Below are 20,839 nucleotides of genomic sequence, written 5' to 3'. Positions count from 1 at the left end.
TATGAACAGCATTTTAGATGGGGAGGGTGAGGAAGCGATGAAATTTGTAGACAGGAACAATTGGCACTTTGGAAGTGTTGATAATTGAAGTGCAGCAGATTTTGTTCCCCATTTTGTCTAGTGTGTTTTACTAAAATTCATATGTAAAATTTATAGGGCTTATGAAAAGTTTAACAGCTTCTTTCAGTTAAATCTGATGTAGTCATCAGAATCAGTGAGTGTTCCCACAGCCATTGCCTTCATGTAAATTAGTTCTGCATCATGCCAAATAAACATTCACTATTCTTATCAGAAGCTAAGAGCAAAGTGTGATTTGTTTGTATTGACATTACCTGCACCACATCAGGTGGCCTGCTAGCTGCTGAAAAGCATTAATCTTTCACCCTCATTATTTAGAAATGGAGCGAGATTGTAGCTTACTGTGAGCAAGACTTCAAGTCATATATTATAGTGTACAAAGAATTCTAGTCAGTGGAAGTGTTGAATTTCTTCATATGTTTTATATCTAATTCACATGTGAAAGAGCTAGCCATGTCATAAGATGAAGAGAAATGTTTTCTTCTTCTTATCTCCAAATGTAGAATTCTCCCTCCACCCTCCTGAAGTCACAACTACCCAATGCCACAACGTGCAAAATTCTGTCTAGTATCGTGAAGAGTTTAGGGTCTGAGGTCTCACAAAACATCAAAGCTTTATAACACTTCAAAGTCAAAACATTTCTATATCTAGAAAAGCCATTGTGGGTCATTTATACAGGGGGGTTAGGTAAGTTAGTGTTACTCTCCCTCAGAGGTTTATACAGTTTCATTTATGGATGGGATTTTTAAAAGTGCCCAACTGTGGCTATGAAGTCAATGAGAGTTGACTTGCATAGGAGAAGAGTTAGGCCAATACTTCTGAAAACCTCACAGTAACGAAGACACTTGGTTTTACAGGTGGAAGGGTACAAAAAAAAGTAATCCCATTGCACATTTTACAAACACTTTACAATATCTGTAAAACTAATTTCATGGAAAATATATGGCACATTTATAATGCTTATCCAGTGAGGTGCAAAATGAAAGGGGTTGGTTTTTTGTCATTTGTTAGACAGAACCTACCCAACACACTGTTGACTTTTCCACAGGTGAATAATGCAACCATTTCAAATTCATGCTAATAAGATGTCTACATCATTCCATACCTCACTGTTCTTGTACACATATTGTATACTTTGTGTGCTAGTAAAGACATTTAAGGGAGCATATGGGCAAAATACTGGATGCTAAGTAAGGGTTTAGTGAAGTGAGTTTGTAACCCACACTGCCTAAGAAGTCTCTGTTTGTTATCTTTGACATTTCTGCCATTTTGTTTGTATTTTGCTTGGCTAATATTCTCCTGCAAGCATTTATGCAGTGATGCTATAAATTGTTTGGGACATATTAACATAGATTGGCTTCTTTAGGGATCAAGCTGGTACCCATAGGGTTACACAGAGGATAAGATAAGAGCTGACAGCAACTCCATTAGGATTTTATTTGGTTTGACCTTTAATGAAATAACAAGGCTTTGAAAATCCTTAGCATAGGTATTGGGAGTTCATGCCCCCATTAAGAGAAGATGAGCTAGCCTCACTAAATTATTTAAAGAGGAAAAAAACTTGGGGGGAATATATTAGCCTCTTTTGAGCTCTGTTACCAATCCTTCCTGTTTCTTTGCTCAGAATAAATACAAGATAGAGAGAAAATTCAATGTTGGCTGGATATTATGAGAAACAGTATTAGGTTTAAAAAAACCAAAAAACCAAAACATTATTAGCCATTCCTATATAAGACCACATTTCCTGCATTGTGGTGGTTAAACCTACTAATTGATTTCTGTTGATATTCATAGGATTTTTATCATTTAAGTAGGAATGCTTCATTATGAAAAAATCCCAATATTAGAACTGGCATAAATCAGTGGTGTGATTTGCCCTGTAGGTTTTTAATAGGTTAAAATATGTTAACCTTCACTTAACTTCAAAATAAATATGATTTATCTAAGAAAATAGTAGTTTTATTTGATTTTATTGAAAGATACCTGATGCAGCATAGTCAGCCTAATGTATATACAAAATATATAGTACAGAGTACTGAGGAGTTGAAAAATCATGCAGAAAGGATTTGGGGGCTGCTAGCACAGAACAACTTGAATTTTATGTGGTCCACATCTGTGAAGACTTTTGTCTTCTGTGCTTATGAAAACATATTTCATCTTTGATACAGCTATTTCATAGGATCATATTAGTTAAAACACAGAAAAGGTATATTCAAATCCATCTTCCTGCAAGACCTTAGAACACAAAAGAAGATTCAACTAAACTCAAACCTTTGTAAGTACAGATAAGGATCCCAAATAATCTTAATGTTGTCCCAAATATGAAGGCCCTGTGAAAAATCCTGTCTAGCCATAATAAGAAGTTTAACAGCACCACTGACCACAGAAACCAAAATGCCTTATTTCTGATGTGTTGATTATACCAGTTCCAGCTGCCCTTAACAGCCATGAAGAACTCTCTGAGGAAGACATACTTGTAATAGAAGCTTGTGATTGAATAAATAGCAAACTGAAGGCAATCATTCATCACTCTTGATTAGAATTCCATGTGTTGCCAATTATTGAGGTGTTATTAGACACAGACCCTAGTTTACCTACCTGTGTAAATCTCCTGTGTCCACATCAAGAAATTATGCAATTTCCACAAGAAGGACAAAGGTTGGTATGATAACAAAACATCTCAGTGAACAAGATATGTATGTGTGAACCAGTGTTCCATGGTGCACATTTTTGATGCTCTAGACACAAGGTGTTTTCTCCCAAATTTATGTTCTTTATACCTTTAAAAAAAGTTTGTAATCCAAGAATAACTCATCCTATAAAGTGGATATGAAAGAACCAAAGAAATTGAGATAGGAGGCTAAGAGGACAGAGTTGCACCTTTTTAACTTCATTACTTTAAAACATTTGGATTTCTTTTGAGCATAACTTTAGAGCCAAATGTTGTCAATTTTTTCTTGTATTTTTGTTTTTTTAAAGAACTGCAATGTTTTTTCTAAGTCTTTAATTTGTTTTTATGTACTCAATTTTAATTCCAACTTAATGAAAACTTTATCTGTGAGTATTACTATATGTAATTAGATTCTTAGTGTGAAATATCTATTTCTTTATAATCAGATATCAGAGATGGCAAAGACCTAAGAAATCACCCAATACATCTTCCTGACAATGCAGTATTCTTTCATACAATAAATATATTATGATTTTGCCCAAATTAGTTTTTAAAATGTCCAGTGATAGGACTTTTGTCATTTCTCTCAGGAAACTACTCTGTAGCTTAATATGTATCACTGCCAGGAAGATTTTGTTATTGAACCTACATTTCTTTCTTAATTTCATCCCATATTCTTGTTATATCCCCTATATAATACTAAATAATAGTCTTCCTGTTTTTGGTATTTAAAACCTTCCACTATTTGTAGACCTTTGTCTTATCTCTCCTGTCATCCCTTATACAAGGTAAACATATTGTAGATCTTTTAATCTTTCCTCAACATTCACTGTTTCAAGACCCAAAATTATTTTTAATACTGTTCTCTGAACTCCCTCCCATTTGCTGATATCTTATTTGCAATGTGGTGCCCAAGACAAAATTCAGTTTTCTTGGTATCATTTACCAGAAACCGGGTCTATTAGCTCCCTGCTACATTACATAATGCCTTTTGTAGACTTTTGTGCAGCCATATCTTAAACTCAAGTTTAATTTGCTTTCTTTCAGTCCACCACCACCTGTCCTCATTGTTGCTTCCCAGGTTCTTTTCCCCTGGTAATTACATGTATAATTATACAGTGTCCTTAATTGGGATATTTAAAAAAAAAAATCAATCTTATTTTATTTTCTTCCAGCTCTTTAGGTCCCTATGTATTATTTCTCCAACCTGAATGGTGTTCATTAGAAAATAAGAACGGCCATACTGGGTCAGACCAAAGGTCCATCTAGCCCAGTAGCCTGTCTTCTGACAGTGGCCAAAGCCAGGTGCCCCAGAAGGAATGGACAGAACAGGTAATCATCAAGTGATCCATTCTGTTGCCCGTTCTCAGCTTCTGGTAAACAGAGACTAGGGACACCATCCCTATCCATTCTGGCTAATAGCCATTGATGGACCTATCCTCCATTAACTTATCTAGTTCTTTTTTTAATCCCTGTTATAGTATGGGCCTTCACAACATCTTCTGGCAGGGAGTTCTACTGGTTGACTCTGTGTTGTGTGGAAAAAAAAGGTATTGGAATTTTTTTTTCCTTAGAAGAATGGTTCAATATGCTATGAGTAAAGTAACAGCAATAGAGAAAGTGATTAAATGCTGCAACCACTGGACACAATTGTTCATTGAATTCAATGATGGTGATTCCACCCCTTTTTCAGACTATTGCCAGCACTACTAGCATAAATAGTCCATGCTGTTTTCATAAGTATGGCCAATTGTTCTCATCTCAAATTATTTTCAATCCCAGTGAAGTCAGTAGGAATTTTGTCATGGATTCAGAGAGAGCAGTGTTAGGTCCACTGTGTGGGAATTAATTGGTTAATCCTGGATCCTGTAAACAGATATGCATATGAGTAGTGTTATTGGACTCATATTCATCAAGTTAATGACATGCATTAGGATTTGCAGGCTGGAGTCCCAAGGCCTGCAAACATTTATGCATCTGCTTAATTATAAATACAAGATTAATCCTGTTGACTTCAGCAGAACAATTCACTCGCTTAAAATTAATCACAGACATAAGTGTTTGTAGAATTGGTACCTTAAACTGTAGCCTCCTGGGTCCAAGGACCTGAAGTCAATAGAAAACTCCCGCTGATTTCAAAGGGCTATGAGTCAGATCCTGACTCATCTTCTCTGACTCATGCAAAGATATTTAACCAAACATAACTGACACAGGCACCAAAGAAGGGAAGATAAACAAAGCTGCCTTCTCATGATTGTCTCTAGTATATTTCAGCAATGATTGCAAATTAAAACATGCAGCAGACACACTTTATTAAACAAGAAACTTCTGAAAGCATACTGCCACATTTCACCTATGAGAAAGACAAGGTGGTGACCTTTTACTAAACCAGCTTCTGTCTGTGAGTGAAATAAGTGTTGAAACTCCACAGAGTTCTTCTTCAAGTCACTATGAAGCTTGCAAGATTGTCTCTTTCACCAACATAGGTTAATCCAATAAAAGATATTACCCCCTCACCTTTTGTCTCTCATATCCTGGGACCAACAATGCTACAAACAGCACATTACCTATATACCGTTCTGATAAATGTTATTTAACAACTTACTTTGAACATTGACGCTCACATTTTCAAAAATGGTTGGCTAATGTCGGTCACCTACATCAGATCATTGCAATACAGTTGTATACAACTATACACCATGCCTTTAGCTAATCATTTATAAGGTTTTAAAATTAAGATGTGGACTGGCAAAGCTGGCTGCTAATCAATAATATATTTTACGTATATGTAACCCTTCTGCCCGTCTGAGTTGGCAGCAACAAGTGCTAGGTTCAGTATCTAGGGGTTCCATTTCAACAACACAATGCAAAACCAGCTCAAGCCCCCATCCAATGACCATCCCTCAAGCCCCTCTAAAAGGCAGTACTTCCCCTCTCACAAGCACAGAGTCTGAGTGTAGCAAAATGCTTTTAATAAAGAAGGGAAACAATGTGGCATTATGTTGGGGAATTACCATAAACAGCATTCATAACACAAACCATGCGCAAAAGACCCACTTCCTTCAAGTAAGTTTGGCAGTATCCTTTTCCCCTCAGGGTCTTAAGTCCACCAACCCCAAAAAATCACCCAAAGTCCCAAAAGTCCAACACCCCAAAAGTCTCTTGAATCCAGCAACCCAAAAATCACCCAAAAGTCCAACAACCCAAAAGTCTCTGTCCCTGGTCAGTGCAGCCCTCGAGATCAAAAGTTTATCTGCAGAGTTTTACCTCCCAGCCCTGGGGAGGGGCAGGCACAGCAGTGTTAAGGGGCACCTTATGTGCTCCAAGGCCAACTGCCCTGCCTCTCCCTGGGGTTCCGCGGAAGCCTTCACCATGAGCTTCTCCATCAGCCACTCCGCAAACTGCTCTGCTCCACTCCACCAGCCACTCCGCTCCACCAGCTGTCCTGCAAACCACTTCAGTCGTTCCACAAACTGCTCTGCCAGCTGCTCAGCAACATAGCTTCAGGCTCCCCCACAGCACTCAGTGATTTCAGCTCTCAGTAATTTTAGCTCTTTAGTGATTTCAGCTTGTAGTAGGGAAGCCTCAGTGCTGGCGCACCAGTGGCCCAATATGAATTCTACTCAGCAGCCTGTAACTAGACTCCTAATGGAATTAAAATTAGTTCTGATATTCCATAGTAGAGAGAGAAAGGGGTACAACTGGTATTTCAGGCCCTCAAAAGCAGCCCATGCCATCAGGTACAAATGTCTATCCCCAGCCTCTCTCAGTTCACTGGGTTTTGGAACCCATGTCTCTTGTCTAGCGAATGCTACTTAGTTGATGGTGAATCTCTCTGTCATAAAACACTTTCATTGTCCTTGATTCACATAATCAGGGTAACAACACTTTATTCTTCCTGCCCCAATAACAGAGAAACTGAGAATCCCACAGCAATCAAAGTGACCATTTAGGCTCATGCTAGGTGGGGTAGGTGTGCCTATGCAAACAAGATCAGCCTCTGAAGTTCTTTTCCACCGCTTGCCACAATTCACCACCAGATGTCAGGGTAGAGCTCATCTTCATCTTCACTCTGCTTATATATATCTTTATCTATATCTATATCTATCTATCTATCTATCTATATATCTATATCTATAGATATATATATATATTGGATTTTCTTGGCGCGTATGTACATTTGTAATGAAAGCAAACATCTCCCAAGGAATACTTCATCTCAGTCATGAAATTTAATTTAACTCTTCTCCAGTTGAAGTTCTTGAGTTTTACTTCAAGTTGATTTACTCTGCGATATGTCAAGTACCGCTTTTACTCATCACTTCATTTAGCAGTGAGGAAAAGTCTGGTATTCTACTGCTTGCCTTTACAGTACATATATTTTCTTCCTATAAATCACTCTCACTGGTTCACAAGAGAGTGGAGGGAGCATAAAATCACAAGATGTGTGAAGTCCACAGTCCTCTGATATTTATATTTTATTAAATTCACCTACAGTTATGATCAGTTTTATCCTTATTGTCTACTTTTTGCAAATGACTGTGTCCATTCCACCCTGCCTACTATTCAAGCAATGGCAGCTAGATGTGCAGCTGTTGTTACCTGATAATGAAAAAGAAAAAGGAATTAATAGCTCAGGGCACTGCATCAGAAAAAAATTATTATTATTTTATAATTGCAAACAGTACCATCAAATGAGAAATTAGACGAGAAATTAATTTGAATTCAAGGGGAATGGTTTTGGAACAAATTATCAGATTGTAAACAGAACAGTTCACAGACAAGCACATTTACTTCTTCTATTAAGTCCTTCCTAGAAGAAAAACACACAGAGCTTGATTCTCTGCTGTTCCAGGAGCTTGGCTTGGCACAGAGGGGCTCAAAGGAAGTGACAGGAAGACAGTTACAGCTCTCTGATTCCGAGACCTGACGAAAGTCAGGGTTGCTTATGGGCTGCTCTAATTTGATATATTGATACAGGGTCCTCGATGGGCTCTACACCAGTGGAGGAGAGATGTAGTGCAGTGGAGTTATAACACACCCACTTCCCACCCGTCTCCCCCCAACATGACCCCTCCTTCCCTTGATATGCCACCTAAGCCAAGAATGAGGGGACTGATAGGCACCCAGTGTGAAGTTAGTACACTCGTGCCTTCAAGGAGTTCATCTCCAACAGGGGAATTCACTCCAGGCCAGTTGCCGCCAGTTTCTGGCATTTTAGTACCTCCTGATGGTGAAAAGCGCCCATATGTGATTAGAGAATCCAGCCCTTTAATGCTGTTTCGCATCCCTTCTTCCTTTCCCCCTATAAGTCTCGCTGATACTTTCAGCAGTGATTTGCGGTAGTGATCAGAGGTCATTGAAGCTGGGTAGTATGTGATGAGTTTGCAGGTATCAAGGGCTTAAAATAATATGAACTTTAGTAGTACTAAAACTTTCATTATTTCCCATTTCCCCTTTACCTTGAAGCAAAGAAATCATTGTTTACAGGGGATGGGGTGGGGGAACAAAACACATCAAGCTAGCCTGGTATAATCAAGCTAGTATAATCATTGCACACTTGCATCTACTTTTTTCATATGCAGGTACTTCATAGATCGGAAGAGTGATTCAGAGAGCTACTTTACAATAGATGGATCTGAAGGAACCATTGCAACTAATGAATTACTGGACAGAGAAAGCACCGCACAGTACAATTTCTCTATAATTGCAAGTAAAGTTAGTAAGTATGGCATGAATTGAATTAAGATACTAAAGTGGCATCTCTCAAAATGTAATGCTCAGAAGTGAGCCTCCTATAAAATGTTTATAGGCTGAAATGATCTAAGGATGCATAAATGTATCAGTTTGGTAAAGCTAAGTATCATATTCAAATACTCACATATAGTCAGGTTTGATCCTGTACTCCTTAAGCAAGCACAGTTCCCACTAAAGTCAATGGAAATTTTATCAGAAAGAGGTTGGAGTTAAAGGATGATATTAGAACATACATTTTACTGGGACTATTGTGCTTAAACAATTGATAACTGTGATGTAACTACTATAGTTTGTGTCTCGTATGTGTACTGAACTTTTAAATGGAAAAAAGTACCTCCTTGCTGCAGAAATAGCTGCCATTTTGTCTGTGGGTGCTACAGTGGAGAGAGAGAGAGTTGGTGCTCTCACACAGAGACCTTTCTCTTGTTCTTTGTTTTGTTGTTTACTTAATAAGATCAAGTTGAGGATAGTCAAGGAGAAAGCATACCTTTCCTCTTTGTGTGGGGGAGGGTATAATGCTTATTTTAATTCCCAGACAAAAAACTATATTAGAATGCAGTTAAGGTTGAGGTGATATCAGTAATGGAAGGCTCTGCATGAATTCACCTGCCTGATCCATCTCTCCTCTCAATCTGCCCAAGCCTCCCTGCCTAATCACTCCCCTCGTTGTCTTCTCCCATGCTCTTCTTTTAGTCTGCCCTCCAATGTTGGGAACTCCCTCCTTCTCATGGGGAATCAAGCAAGCATCCCCCTCTTCATTCACATGCTTCTGTATAGCACACCTCTTTCCCTGTCAAAGTTAATTCTCCTAGGTTTGTTTCATCCTTTGGAAAAAAGCCTATTGTTTGATCATCTGGCATCTGATTCACAGAAGTCTGTCCATTGACTTAAATAGGCTGTGGATCTGGACCCCTGGTGTACTTTACAACAGTACTGTATTGTTTATCTGTTTTAGAATGTATGTTACAGAGGCAGGGACCATGTTTTCCCTTATGCATTATTCAGCAATGATTACTCAATAAACTATACATACCAATAACGTAGAAGGTAGGACTTTATATATATATATATATATATATATGTTATATATATATGTATGTGTGTTATTAAAACTTGCTTCAGCTGAAAAAAAATATATCAGTTGTAGTTATCCCAAACTGAGCCAAAGGAATATCCCTAAAGGCTGAAGGTAGAACAGGAAATAAAATAAAGTGCCTATGCACTTAAACTGAAGGAGTCATCTGATTATGTGTATATCCTAAACCTGTGACCTCTGACCTTGCCTTTGTATGGGGGAAGTACATTTTCTTGAGTGAATTAGGAAAAAAAAATAGGCCAGCAGAACTGTAATCTGATTTCAGAGAATTTGAAAGGGATGCAGAAATGGTGTTGCAGCATGGAGATCTCTTAATAGGCTGTGCTTAAGCAAAGCTTAAACATTTAGATTTATTGGTAAGTAAGGAGCATTTTTGGTTTGCGAATTTGTCCTGAAATAAGGCATTTGTTCTAGTGAACTCATTGTGAATCTATTATTCTCTCAGACTCCAGAGTAATTAAAAAAACAGGTAACAACAAAAACAAGTTCACTTCAACATGGCATATAAAGGGAAATACAGTTATAGTAATATAGTGCTTATATTAAGAGTTGTTGCATGTACCCCACATTATAAAATTCCCAATTCTAACCATTAGCCAACCTAGTAAACCTATACCTCTCATACATTTGAAATTCATATCCCCATGTACCTTAATATTTGTGCATCAAATGTTATTCATGTCATTAAAAATAAATGTTATACATACAATACAGGTATAATTGGCAATACTTTGGAGAACAAAGAAATATTACCTGTCAAAGCTTCATATAGGTCTGTCTGACTCAGAGGTAACAGAGGGTAATGCTGGGATTTCAGAAATGCAAAGTAGTAGAAGAAGAGGGGGAAAGGGAAAGTTTCTGAATTTCCCTGCCATGGAAACATTTTAAATACTTTATCAATTCACTGCCTCTGTCAGGGAGAAGTACTGAGTGGACCACTGGAAAAAGACAGAGAAAACTAATTTAATTATTTAGACTAGTTCCTGCTTTAAAACTGAACATTATGGCAGTTACTCAATACTTATGTAGGAACAGTGGAATGGCTACACCTGATCAGATTAATGGTCCATTCAGCGCAGTGTCCTGTCTCTGAAAGCAGCCATTACCAGCTGCTTCAAAGGAAAGTGAAAAATACCTCATAATGGACAATTATAGAATAACCAAGCCATCAAGAAAGTTTCTTCCGTAACCCCATCAACTGGAGGTTATCCTATGTCCTGAAGCATGAGGTTTTATATTCCTTTTGAATTGTTATCGTAGCTGTGAGCAAAAGATATTCACTTTTTTTTTCAATTCCCTTTTGCAATTTTGATGAAATAATCTCATATGTTCCCCATTCCAAGCCACCCCAGCAAAACAAAATTTATAACTTTTGAAAATTAGCACATACAAAAATTGACATTTTAATTTTAATTCTCCCAGGATGAGAGAGAATGATTTGGTTAACTGTCTCATCCATTCAAGTAGTTGTATATAGCCCTCAGTTCTAGCCTATTAAACAAAAGCCTAACCATGTGTGTATTTATGGAGTGATATACATATAGTTCAAGTATGCAAGGTATGAATTTAATAGCTAAGGGCCCAAATTTCCAAAAGCAATCTCTAGGGCCCCAGTTCTCCACATGTTTTATTTTACAGGCAGTGGTCTAAGGCACAGGTGAAGCAAACTGCCCAAGGTTACACAAGAGTTCTGTAGCCAGGAAGTGAATTCAGATGTCCCAGGTCCCCACCCAGTACCTTAAGCACAAGCCATCCTCTTGTCTTCATTAGGAATTTTCCAGCCCATAGTTACCCAAGAAGTGTTGCTCTAAGAGTAGATATGATAGACAAGATACAGGGGCTTGTACCATCATTGTCCAAGCACCTGCAGTTCCTACTGACTTCACTGGGATTTGATTGTGCTCAGCTCTTCAGAAAGTGTCAGATCACTTGTATTTAGGTGCCCAAATCAGCGTAGGCACAATGGATCACAAAAGTAAACACTTTTCTCTGCTGTCCAGAGTTTTCTCCTCTCATACAATAATCTACATTTGTGAAATGAACAAAAACAAAATAAGAAGATTGTTCTCCTCAATTTAGAGAAAATCCCACTTCTGGCTGGCTCCTAAGGCCCTATTGCAATTGACTATGTGATCTGCTTCTTGTGTTTCTCACTTAAATACTGCCCACCATCTTGGCCCCCAGCAGCTCAAAGAGAAATACAAATAAAACTGGGCTTTGCCACCATGCCATTTTGCATGGAAAATAATGTCAAGGTCATGAACAAATTTCTGTGGATCAGCTATGCCTGTCTCATCCCTGGGACACAGTCCTTATTGTTTTCCATTGCACATCTGTGGCTTCAAGAGGGGCTGTATTTAAACTCAGTGATGATACTTATCTTACCTTTCTTCCACAGCAGCTAATCTTGACTAGGAGTGATTGTGCAGGCCTCACGAAAGCTAATTACTTTTCAGTAATAGCACAAGTACAATGCAGCTCAAATTGCTAAAGATAGTGGCAGGCATTATATAAACCTGAATGCAGATATGGATGAATAATGCAGACTTTCCTTACAAGCTGATAATGCTGGCTATGGCTCATATATTGTTATTATTAGCACCAGAGGTTATATTTTTTAAAAGGAAATAGATTGAAGGACCAGAGCAAAGTCTGGTAGCCCCATTATTATTCTTATGATTATAGCTAGGCTCAGGCAGCCCCACTATTATTCTTATGATTATAGCTAGGCTCACGCAGCACTATTGTAAGGTATTAGCCAATATGAGTGAGGATAGAGGAATCTACCCCCTTCTATTATCTTTCATGATTATCAGTGACAGGCTGAAACAAGTATATTTTCAAAGTGGTGCACAGGAATTAATAAAAAAACACAACCAAACTACTCCCATTGATTTTTATGGCAGTCACTTTAATTCCTTCTAACTTTTCTTTGTTTTTCAAAAATTTACCCCATTAATTTCTGCACTGTGCTACAGAAGCTGAAAACAAAATGAAAATAATCTTTCATGTGAAACACTTCCAAAAGAAAATTCAAATCAATATGATATATAGATAGATTACCACTTTAATAGGAATTACCAAGATTTTAAATAGTTTAACTAGTCAGCTGCTTCCATTTACAAGACACTTGAAAGAACATACACCATTCACAATCAATGCATTATTAGAAAAATATTTTAATATATTTTTAGTGATAAAAAGGAACTGACAGTGATGACTGTGCCCTCATATTGTCATCTTCATCTACAACTTAGGTTCAGAACTTCTTCTGCAGCTATCTCTCATAGAATCATATAACTGGAAGGAACCTTGAGAGGTCATCTTGTCTAATCCCCTGCACTCATGGCAGGACTAAGATTTATGTAGATCATTCCTGATAGGCATTTGACTAACCTGTTCTTAAAAATCTCAGATGATGGGGATTGCACAACCTCCGTAGGCAATTTATTCCAGTGTTTAACCACCCAGACAGGAACTCATTCCTAATGTCCAACCTAAATCTCCTTTGCTGCAATTTAGCCCATTGCTTCTTGTCTTATCCTCAAAGGTTAAGAAAAACATTGTTTTTTTCTTGAAAATTGTTATTATGTCCCTCCCCAGTCTTCCCTTTTCCAGACTAAAGAAACCTAATTTTTTCAATTTTCCCTTATAGCTCATGTTGTCTAGACCTTTAATCATTTTTGTTGCTCTTCTCTGGACTGTCTCCAATTTATGGACATCCTTCCTGAAATGTGGCTCCCAGAACTGGACACAATACTCCGGTTCAGGCCTAATCAGCACGGAGTAGAGCAGAAAAATTATTTCTCGTGTCTTGCTTACAACACTCCTGCTAATACAATCCAGAATGATCTTCATTGCTTCCCCTAAAATGAACTTACAATAGACTCAAAGAATCATATATGACCAAGATATTCTGTATGAATATACAATTTTCCTTCCAGAGAGCACCACTGCATGGGCAAGATTTTTAAAATGAGGTGCTGTTCAAAGTGAAGCTGTGAAAACGACACATTCTTACTTGACCCATCTGATCTCTGTGTATTCAGAATCACTATTGCTTTCTTTAGTGACCAAAAGAAACTTTTGCTGTATTTTTAATTTTTTTTTAGCACTACAGAGACAATTCAACCTTGAGAGAGTGGGGTAGAATTTATTTTAGATTGTCTATCAACAAAATTGTCACTTAATTGCCAACTGCAGGGCCAAACTCTGTCCTCTGTTATATCCTTTTGGCTTCAGTGAGGTTCAAATGTGTAGCTGAGGATGAATTTGAAGGAAATGGGTTGCAAAGGAACAAAAATCGACTTGCACTTGTACTAGTGTTGATTCACAAGAAAAAATAACACAGCTTATATTCTTTTGTTGGTTTTTTTAGATCCTAAATTGAGATTGCAGGGCTAGCAGCAGTACTTTACTTGTATATTTACAACAACAACTTTTTACTTGCAGCTGAATGAATTTGATTTGGAAATCATTCAAGTCTATATTGTGGCTTTGTAAGAGGTAGCATACAGCTGTGCCACTGGACAGGAAAGAAATTGTACCTCTCAGAGGTATAATTCTCACCATGCTTTTATGTTGGTCTGGAGGGGGGAATTGTAAATTGCTAACCTATACACACAGCAAATTATTATATCCTCCATCCATGCTGTTGCCTGTGCTGGCCACAGATCCCAGGATTGCAGTGGCTTGTGCAAAAAATATTAAATATGGAAGTAATCCAAATAATTCAGCATTTCTGAAAGGTTCTGTTTAAATTTGGTTCTAAAAATGGCTGTAGGTGTAAGAGAGTTCTTATATTTCTTATCTCATTCTGTTCTGTCTCTGCCAGCCATGACTTACAGCACTTTTTTTTTTTATGGCTAACTGTAACTGCATAGAAACCTGAATATTTTCAATCCTGAAGGAAAAAAATTATCCTTTGATTTTCTAACCCCTGTGTAATATAGAGAATTTTGCATAGTGGAATTGTTCCTGCTTACACCAGCACTGAATTTGCACATAAATCTATAAACAACTCTCCAGTAATATCTGTAGAATACAGCAGTTTGGAAGAGTTGGAAGGTCCTTGCCGATTAACAAGATGCATACCCTTTTTAAATATTAATTTTGTGCACATGTGTATGTGTTACCTGTACAATGGATGGATAATTGTTGCAGCATAGTTCAGTGGACTAACTGTTGGTTTATAATCTAGAGACACCTGAGTTCCAAAGCTGACTATCACTGGCTTACTCTGTGGCTTTTTTGGCAAGTCACTGAACCCTTCTCTCTCATTTTCCCCATCCATACAATGTGTATATCTATTTACTTTCCTAATTAATTACCATTTGTACAGCATCTTGAAGAGGTATAGTAGCTTGTAATTATTAAGTTTTTAGATTTTTTATATTTCATCATTAGAAAAAATGAATACAGTTTTAAATCATGGGAAATGATTAGCAGTAGAATTCTTTTAAAGTGATCTAAGAAAAGTATGCACCTATAATTTCCATCTGAAGAGTCAATTTCAGATACCCTTACTTGTATTGAGTAGTTACCTTACTCCACGAATAGGAAGATACTACTCAGTGTAAGTAAGGTAATCAAGATCTGGTCCAAAACAATAAAGCCCTTGAATTGAGTCTGATCTCACACTGTTGAGAATGAAAACTAAGTCCATTGAAGTCAACGAGTTGCACTAGCGTGAAAGCTGTGTATCTGGAACCCTTGAGTGTTTCATGCAAGATAATGGGCACTGTTTTGAGAGGGACATACAGAAATAGTATTTCTTAATTCTTCTTTCTTTCTGTCTAAATTTTTTTATAGGTAATCCATTACTAACCAGCAAAGTCAATGTTATAATAAATGTCTTAGATGTCAACGAATTTCCTCCAGAAATTTCAGTGCCATATGAGACATCTGTATGTGAAAATGCAAAACCGGGACAGGTATTTTGATATTTTGATTTCCTTTTAATGTTACTATTATTTTATAAAAGTAAAAGCCAGGGTTTTTTTGTTGTTGTTGTTGTTGTTTGTGGTGGGGAGGACTGTATTTTTCATGGGACACACTTAAAAATAAAAAAATGTGGATGAGATTTTTCAAAGCTGCCTAAGAGATTTGAGCACCAAAGATTCAGCATCCAAATCCCCTAGAAAGCTTTGATAGTATCAGTTTGTAATCCTTTTGGAAATTAGCTATGTGTTCCCACTGAAAACAAGCACTGGCTTTTTGAAATTCTTATTGTTGCCCATCACATTTTCTGTTATTGGTACTATTTATTTGTATTATGGTAGCACCTAGAGGCCAGGGCCCCGTTGTAGGCACTGTACAAGTATACAGCAGAGACAATTCCTACCCCAAAGAGTTTAGGATTAAGCATAAGACTATAGACAACAGGCAGATAAAACAGAGGAGGTGGGCTCAAGGAAGCGATTAGATGATACTTGATTAGGTGTCTTTATCCATATGTTCCTTCCCTGGGAAGAAGTCTCAACAAAATGGATATATTTTCACCCAAAATCAGCAGTCTGAAATATACACATTACACTCAGGATCTGATTGTGATACCCTCACTCAGCTGAACAGCACCTTACTCCACAGGTGATTCATTTAAGTCAATAGTAAAATATGCAGAGTAAGATGTTTCTCAACTGACTGAAGCATCAGAATTTGGTCCACAATTCTTTGGTATGTGGTCCTGTTTAAGTGGTGTACAGTCAAAGGTCTGCAAAGCCCTAGGCACTAACATCTTTTGTACTGTATCAAAATTTTGCCTCAAGGAAACAGGGCTTGGAGCTTTTAACAGTTTGATTACTTCCGTTATCAGCTGTGTTCCCTCTAAGTGTGTGCCTGTGTGGCTGCACATGAGCCCATCAAGGGCCGCGCACCAGCCAGGCAGGTATGCACACAGGTGAGCATGAAGAATGTGGAGGGTGGGGGCAGTGGGGTGAGGTGATGGGGGTTTGGAGGAGCTTGGGGCATGCTGGGCTAGGGGGAAGGAGAGACGCCTCTTTCCCCCAGCCCCAGTTCTGGCTGGGGCTGCCGCAGGGATGAGAGAGACGGCAGTCACCCCCGCCCCAGATATCCCTGGGGCTGCGGCTGGGACTGGAGAAACAACTCTCTCACCTGACCCCAGTCTTGGGGCTGTGGTGGCCGGAGAGAGACTCCTCCCCCACAGCCTCGGGGCCATGGAGGGAAGAGACTTTGCGTGTGTGTGTGTTTCTTTCTCTCTCTTTCACACACACACATACACATTTTCTCTGTGTCTCACATTCACACTTTGTGTCTTACACACACACACACACACACACACACACATACAGTATTTCACACTCACCCCCACACACACATACTTGTATTATTCTTGTTGTTGTTACTTCCCATAATGCACATATATTCTCTAATTTTATTCTTTCAAAGTGTTATTTTATTTTTTTGGCTGGTCTACGCATTTCATAATTTTTATTTCTCTTTTATGCTTAAATGTAAATCTTTGAGTAGTGAGTTCTAAAATGCCTAACCTGTCCTGGCTGGAGTAATTATCCCTATGGTAATTTTTTAAAAATATATGTATTATATTTAGGTTTTCTGTTTCTACTGATGGTGCACATCTGCACATTACTTCCATACTGGTGCACATAACAAAATTAATTCCACACATGCGTGGAAAAAAATAGAGGGAACATTGGTTATCAGCTATGGAATTAGAATAATTTTGCCTGCTCTATAATTAGTGACTAGCAAAAAGAAAAACACACCTGCCTATGTAACCATCATACTCATTTTTTAAGTGACAGTTTTGTCTGTGATTTCAAAATACATGAATATATAAAAATTGACTGTCAAAAAATTGTTGGCTCCATTGAGAAGACAGGGAGCTAACCCAGTTGTTATACTTCATCCCAACGTCAGTGCCAGCCCATTTGTTTTTATTTTGGGATGAAGGCTGGGAGCTCAAAATTTACCATAAAAGGAGCATAGTGTATCAACCAGTGTCAGTGAGTTGCTGTAGTAATCAGTGAGCATCTATGGTCTGCACGTACCTCTGTCTACTAATCTGTTTTATGTATTTTACCTTCTTATTTTACCAGTATAATGTAATATATGGTGTTTATAAAGCATGTGTCTGTGTGTTATCTAGTCACTGATACTAGTGATTGGAGAATCTTAAAAAAATTGGTTCAGGTGAGCATTGCAAAGCTTGAACAGGTACCAGTATTAAGTGTTTTCTAAACTGAAGAGTTTTCTTTTTTAAAACCAATGAAAGCTCTTATAGAGGCACACATACATCAGTTTACACCATGCTTTTATGGGGCTTAGTGGATAAAGCACTGGACCAGGGACTCAGGAGACCTATGTTCTAGTCTCAGCTCTTTCCACTGGCCTGCTTTGTGACCTTGAGCAGGTCATGTCACCTGTCTGTGCCTCAATTTCCCCATGTTTAAAATGGGGACATGGTACTAACTCCTTTGTAAAGAGCTATGAAAGCTGCTGATTAAAAAGCATTTTACATAAGTTTGGTATTAGTTTGGTAATCAATAAAGCTGATGCAAAGTGACTTAAGAGCATCCATAAAGGGGTTTGTACCGGTTTTTACTAAATCAGCTTTAAAAACAATTTTACTCTAACCAGTGCAAGATGTACATGTAGATCAAGTCAGAGTCCCACACATACTCCCAAACTATTGCACCTCTGGCTTTCTCTCTGCACCTTTGCTCTGATGCTTCCCCTCTGCCATATGTGTACGAAAGAGGTCTTCTGAGACAGACTCTTGGCCATTCCCTCTAAACTAATTATAGCAAGAACCTATGGGGAGCCAAACTTCCACAGAGTTTGTGAAAGGCATTCAGAACTGGAGTTTTGATTCAAACCTGTCTCTGTTTTTAAAGTCTCATTTATTTCATCCTAATTATCATGTTTTTCTTAATGTGAACTATATAGTATGGCATTACTACTTGGCAAGAGAATATCTGTATCTATCCTGTGACTATCACTATGCTTTTTAGGTACAAGTTACAAAATATTTGTTTCCATTATTATTTTCATGGGATGATTTTATAATCTCATTCAGACAGCTCACAGTGTGACTTGCTTGGATACACCACTCTGCACGAGACTGTGGCATTCTGCCTTCATCCTCTTACTTTACAACACAGAGGAGTGGCACTTTATTCTAGCAGGAAACAGACTCTGTCGTGTCTTATTGCTTAAATGTCCATCTCTGTTGTTTCATTTGATGACTACGTTAATGTTCTTGCAAAGCTGTTTCTTTTAAAAGAGTGAACTGACCTCAAATTCAATTTCAATCTGGTTTCAGGTCATTCAGACTGTCAGTGCTGCGGACAAAGATTTGTCCCCTGCTGGACAAAGGTTTTCCTTTAGACTGTCACCTGAAGTGTCTACCAAACCAAATTTCACAGTCCAAGACTACAGGAGTAAGTTGTTTACCCATGTTATCAAGGGAAATGGTGCATTTTCAGCTCTTGATTACTTCAGATCAAGACTGGGTGCCTTTCCAGAAGATATACATTAGCCAAACATGAGTTACTGAACTCAATAGGGTGACTGGATGAAATGTAAGGATCTGTGGTGTGCAGGAGGTCAGACTAGATAATGTAATGGTCCCATTTGGCCTTAAAATTTGTTAATCTGTGTAAATAATTTACATATTTTGTAAACTGAATATTTTAATATTATTGAATATGTAAATGTAATACAGTATGTAAATAATCTCTGTTTTATATTTACATAATACATTGCCTTAATCATTCATGAGTCAAAAAAGGCCAACTAATCTGTACCAGTGTTTCTATTTTGTCGTCAAAGCCAAAGAGAACTACATAGCATCAGCATGTACGTGCAATAGCCCATTTTTGTAAGTGCATTATGATTCATGCACAGTGAAGCTTTACACAAAGAGTTTCACCTTTCTTCTTTTTTCAGGTCATTTACTTAGTGCATTTGATAGCACTTATTACACAATCACATTCACTGTTTCCCCTACATAGCCAGCCAGTGAGTCCTTTCTGATGATAGAAGGTGAAAAAGAAGAAGCTGATGATAGAGTGAGAGAAGCCCAAAAATAGGAAGGTATGGGGTTGAAGGAACGAGGTGAAGTAGAATGTAGGAGGAATACCTCAAGTTAATTTTATCAACTCTATTTAGTGCCCTGAAATTTTTTTCAAGATGTCAGAATTTTTCCCGCTATATATCAGAACAAAATGGAGACCTTTTTTTTTCCATTAAAAAAAAAGCGAAACACCCCGAAATAGCTTGAATCAAAGGGAGTTGTGTCTCTCACATCCCAGGTGAGTGCCTTTACCAGTGGGCTATTGGCTGTTCTGGGATGGCTCGCTCTCTCCATCTCCAGAAATTCCATCCTGGGTTTGAGAAACCTCTCTCATTAAAACTGTTACATTCCCACAAGAAGCCTTGGTTTCAAGAAAGCAGCACTTTGTCGTGAAAAAACTGCATCCAGTTCTGCCTCAAGTTCAGCCATGAAATGAAGAAGGAAGGCACAGAAGGGAAATGAAGCATGAACGAGTTTTTCTCATAACATTGATTTTCTCCTTTGGGCAGAGGGAGGGGAGGGGGAAGAAATCACTGGGACCAGAGGCTGAGGGGAAACCACACCAAAGTAATCTACCAGATTTTGCTCTTAAAGACATGTACTGACTCCTAGCAACTACAGTGGCAGCAGTTTTGCCAGCCACAACCATTCAAACCTTATGAATTAAGGCTCCCAAAAATCACAAATGACATAAAATCATGAGACATTAAAAGAAACAAAAAATATTTTAAGTGATTTCATGTTTTTAAGCTTCTCTCTACAACTATGAGGCTTTAAAACATTTTTAAATGAAAGCTGAGATTCTCCTAATTCCAGGAGTTTGGGTTTAAAAGGAAGAAAAAATACAAGCATTGCAAGACTCGCAATAAAATAAAAGTTACCAGAGTAGTCACCACTGTCCAGAGGCGCACACATATATCCAAAGAGCTTTTTTAGGCCTATTTTTATGCTAATTTCCCATAACAATTGATATTTGCATTTAGGACTAAGTCTTACCTGTCTGTTATTGTACTTACAAGGATTGTTCTACAATAAAAAAAAAATGGTCGGTTTAATGACATTAGTCAGGGGTGTGAAAAATCTACACCCGCAGAGCAACATAGTTGAGCTAACTTAAGTCCCCTTATAGACAGTGTTAGGTCAATGTAAGAATTCTTCTGTTGACCAAGCTATCACCTAG

At 37.9% G+C, this 20,839-nt stretch overlaps 1 protein-coding gene across 2 annotated transcripts in view; it reads left to right on the top strand.

Moving 5' to 3' along the window:
• CDH12 (cadherin 12) overlaps positions 1–20,839 on the top strand; it is a 919,272-nt gene that overhangs the window by 889,657 nt on the left and 8,776 nt on the right. For both annotated transcript variants that reach the window (XM_050937418.1, XM_050937417.1), the window contains 3 exons: positions 8,335–8,471; positions 15,414–15,535; positions 18,907–19,024. In XM_050937418.1, coding sequence (XP_050793375.1) covers positions 8,335–8,471; positions 15,414–15,535; positions 18,907–19,024 — 377 coding nt within the window. The remainder of the gene's footprint in view (positions 1–8,334; positions 8,472–15,413; positions 15,536–18,906; positions 19,025–20,839) is intronic.

This window comes from Gopherus flavomarginatus, chromosome 2 (genome assembly GCF_025201925.1).
Source record: "Gopherus flavomarginatus isolate rGopFla2 chromosome 2, rGopFla2.mat.asm, whole genome shotgun sequence".
In the NCBI taxonomy this organism is placed as follows: Eukaryota; Metazoa; Chordata; order Testudines; family Testudinidae; genus Gopherus; species Gopherus flavomarginatus.
The sequence above is the reverse complement of the archived record's forward strand: the minus strand, read 5'-3'. Positions and strand labels throughout refer to the sequence as shown.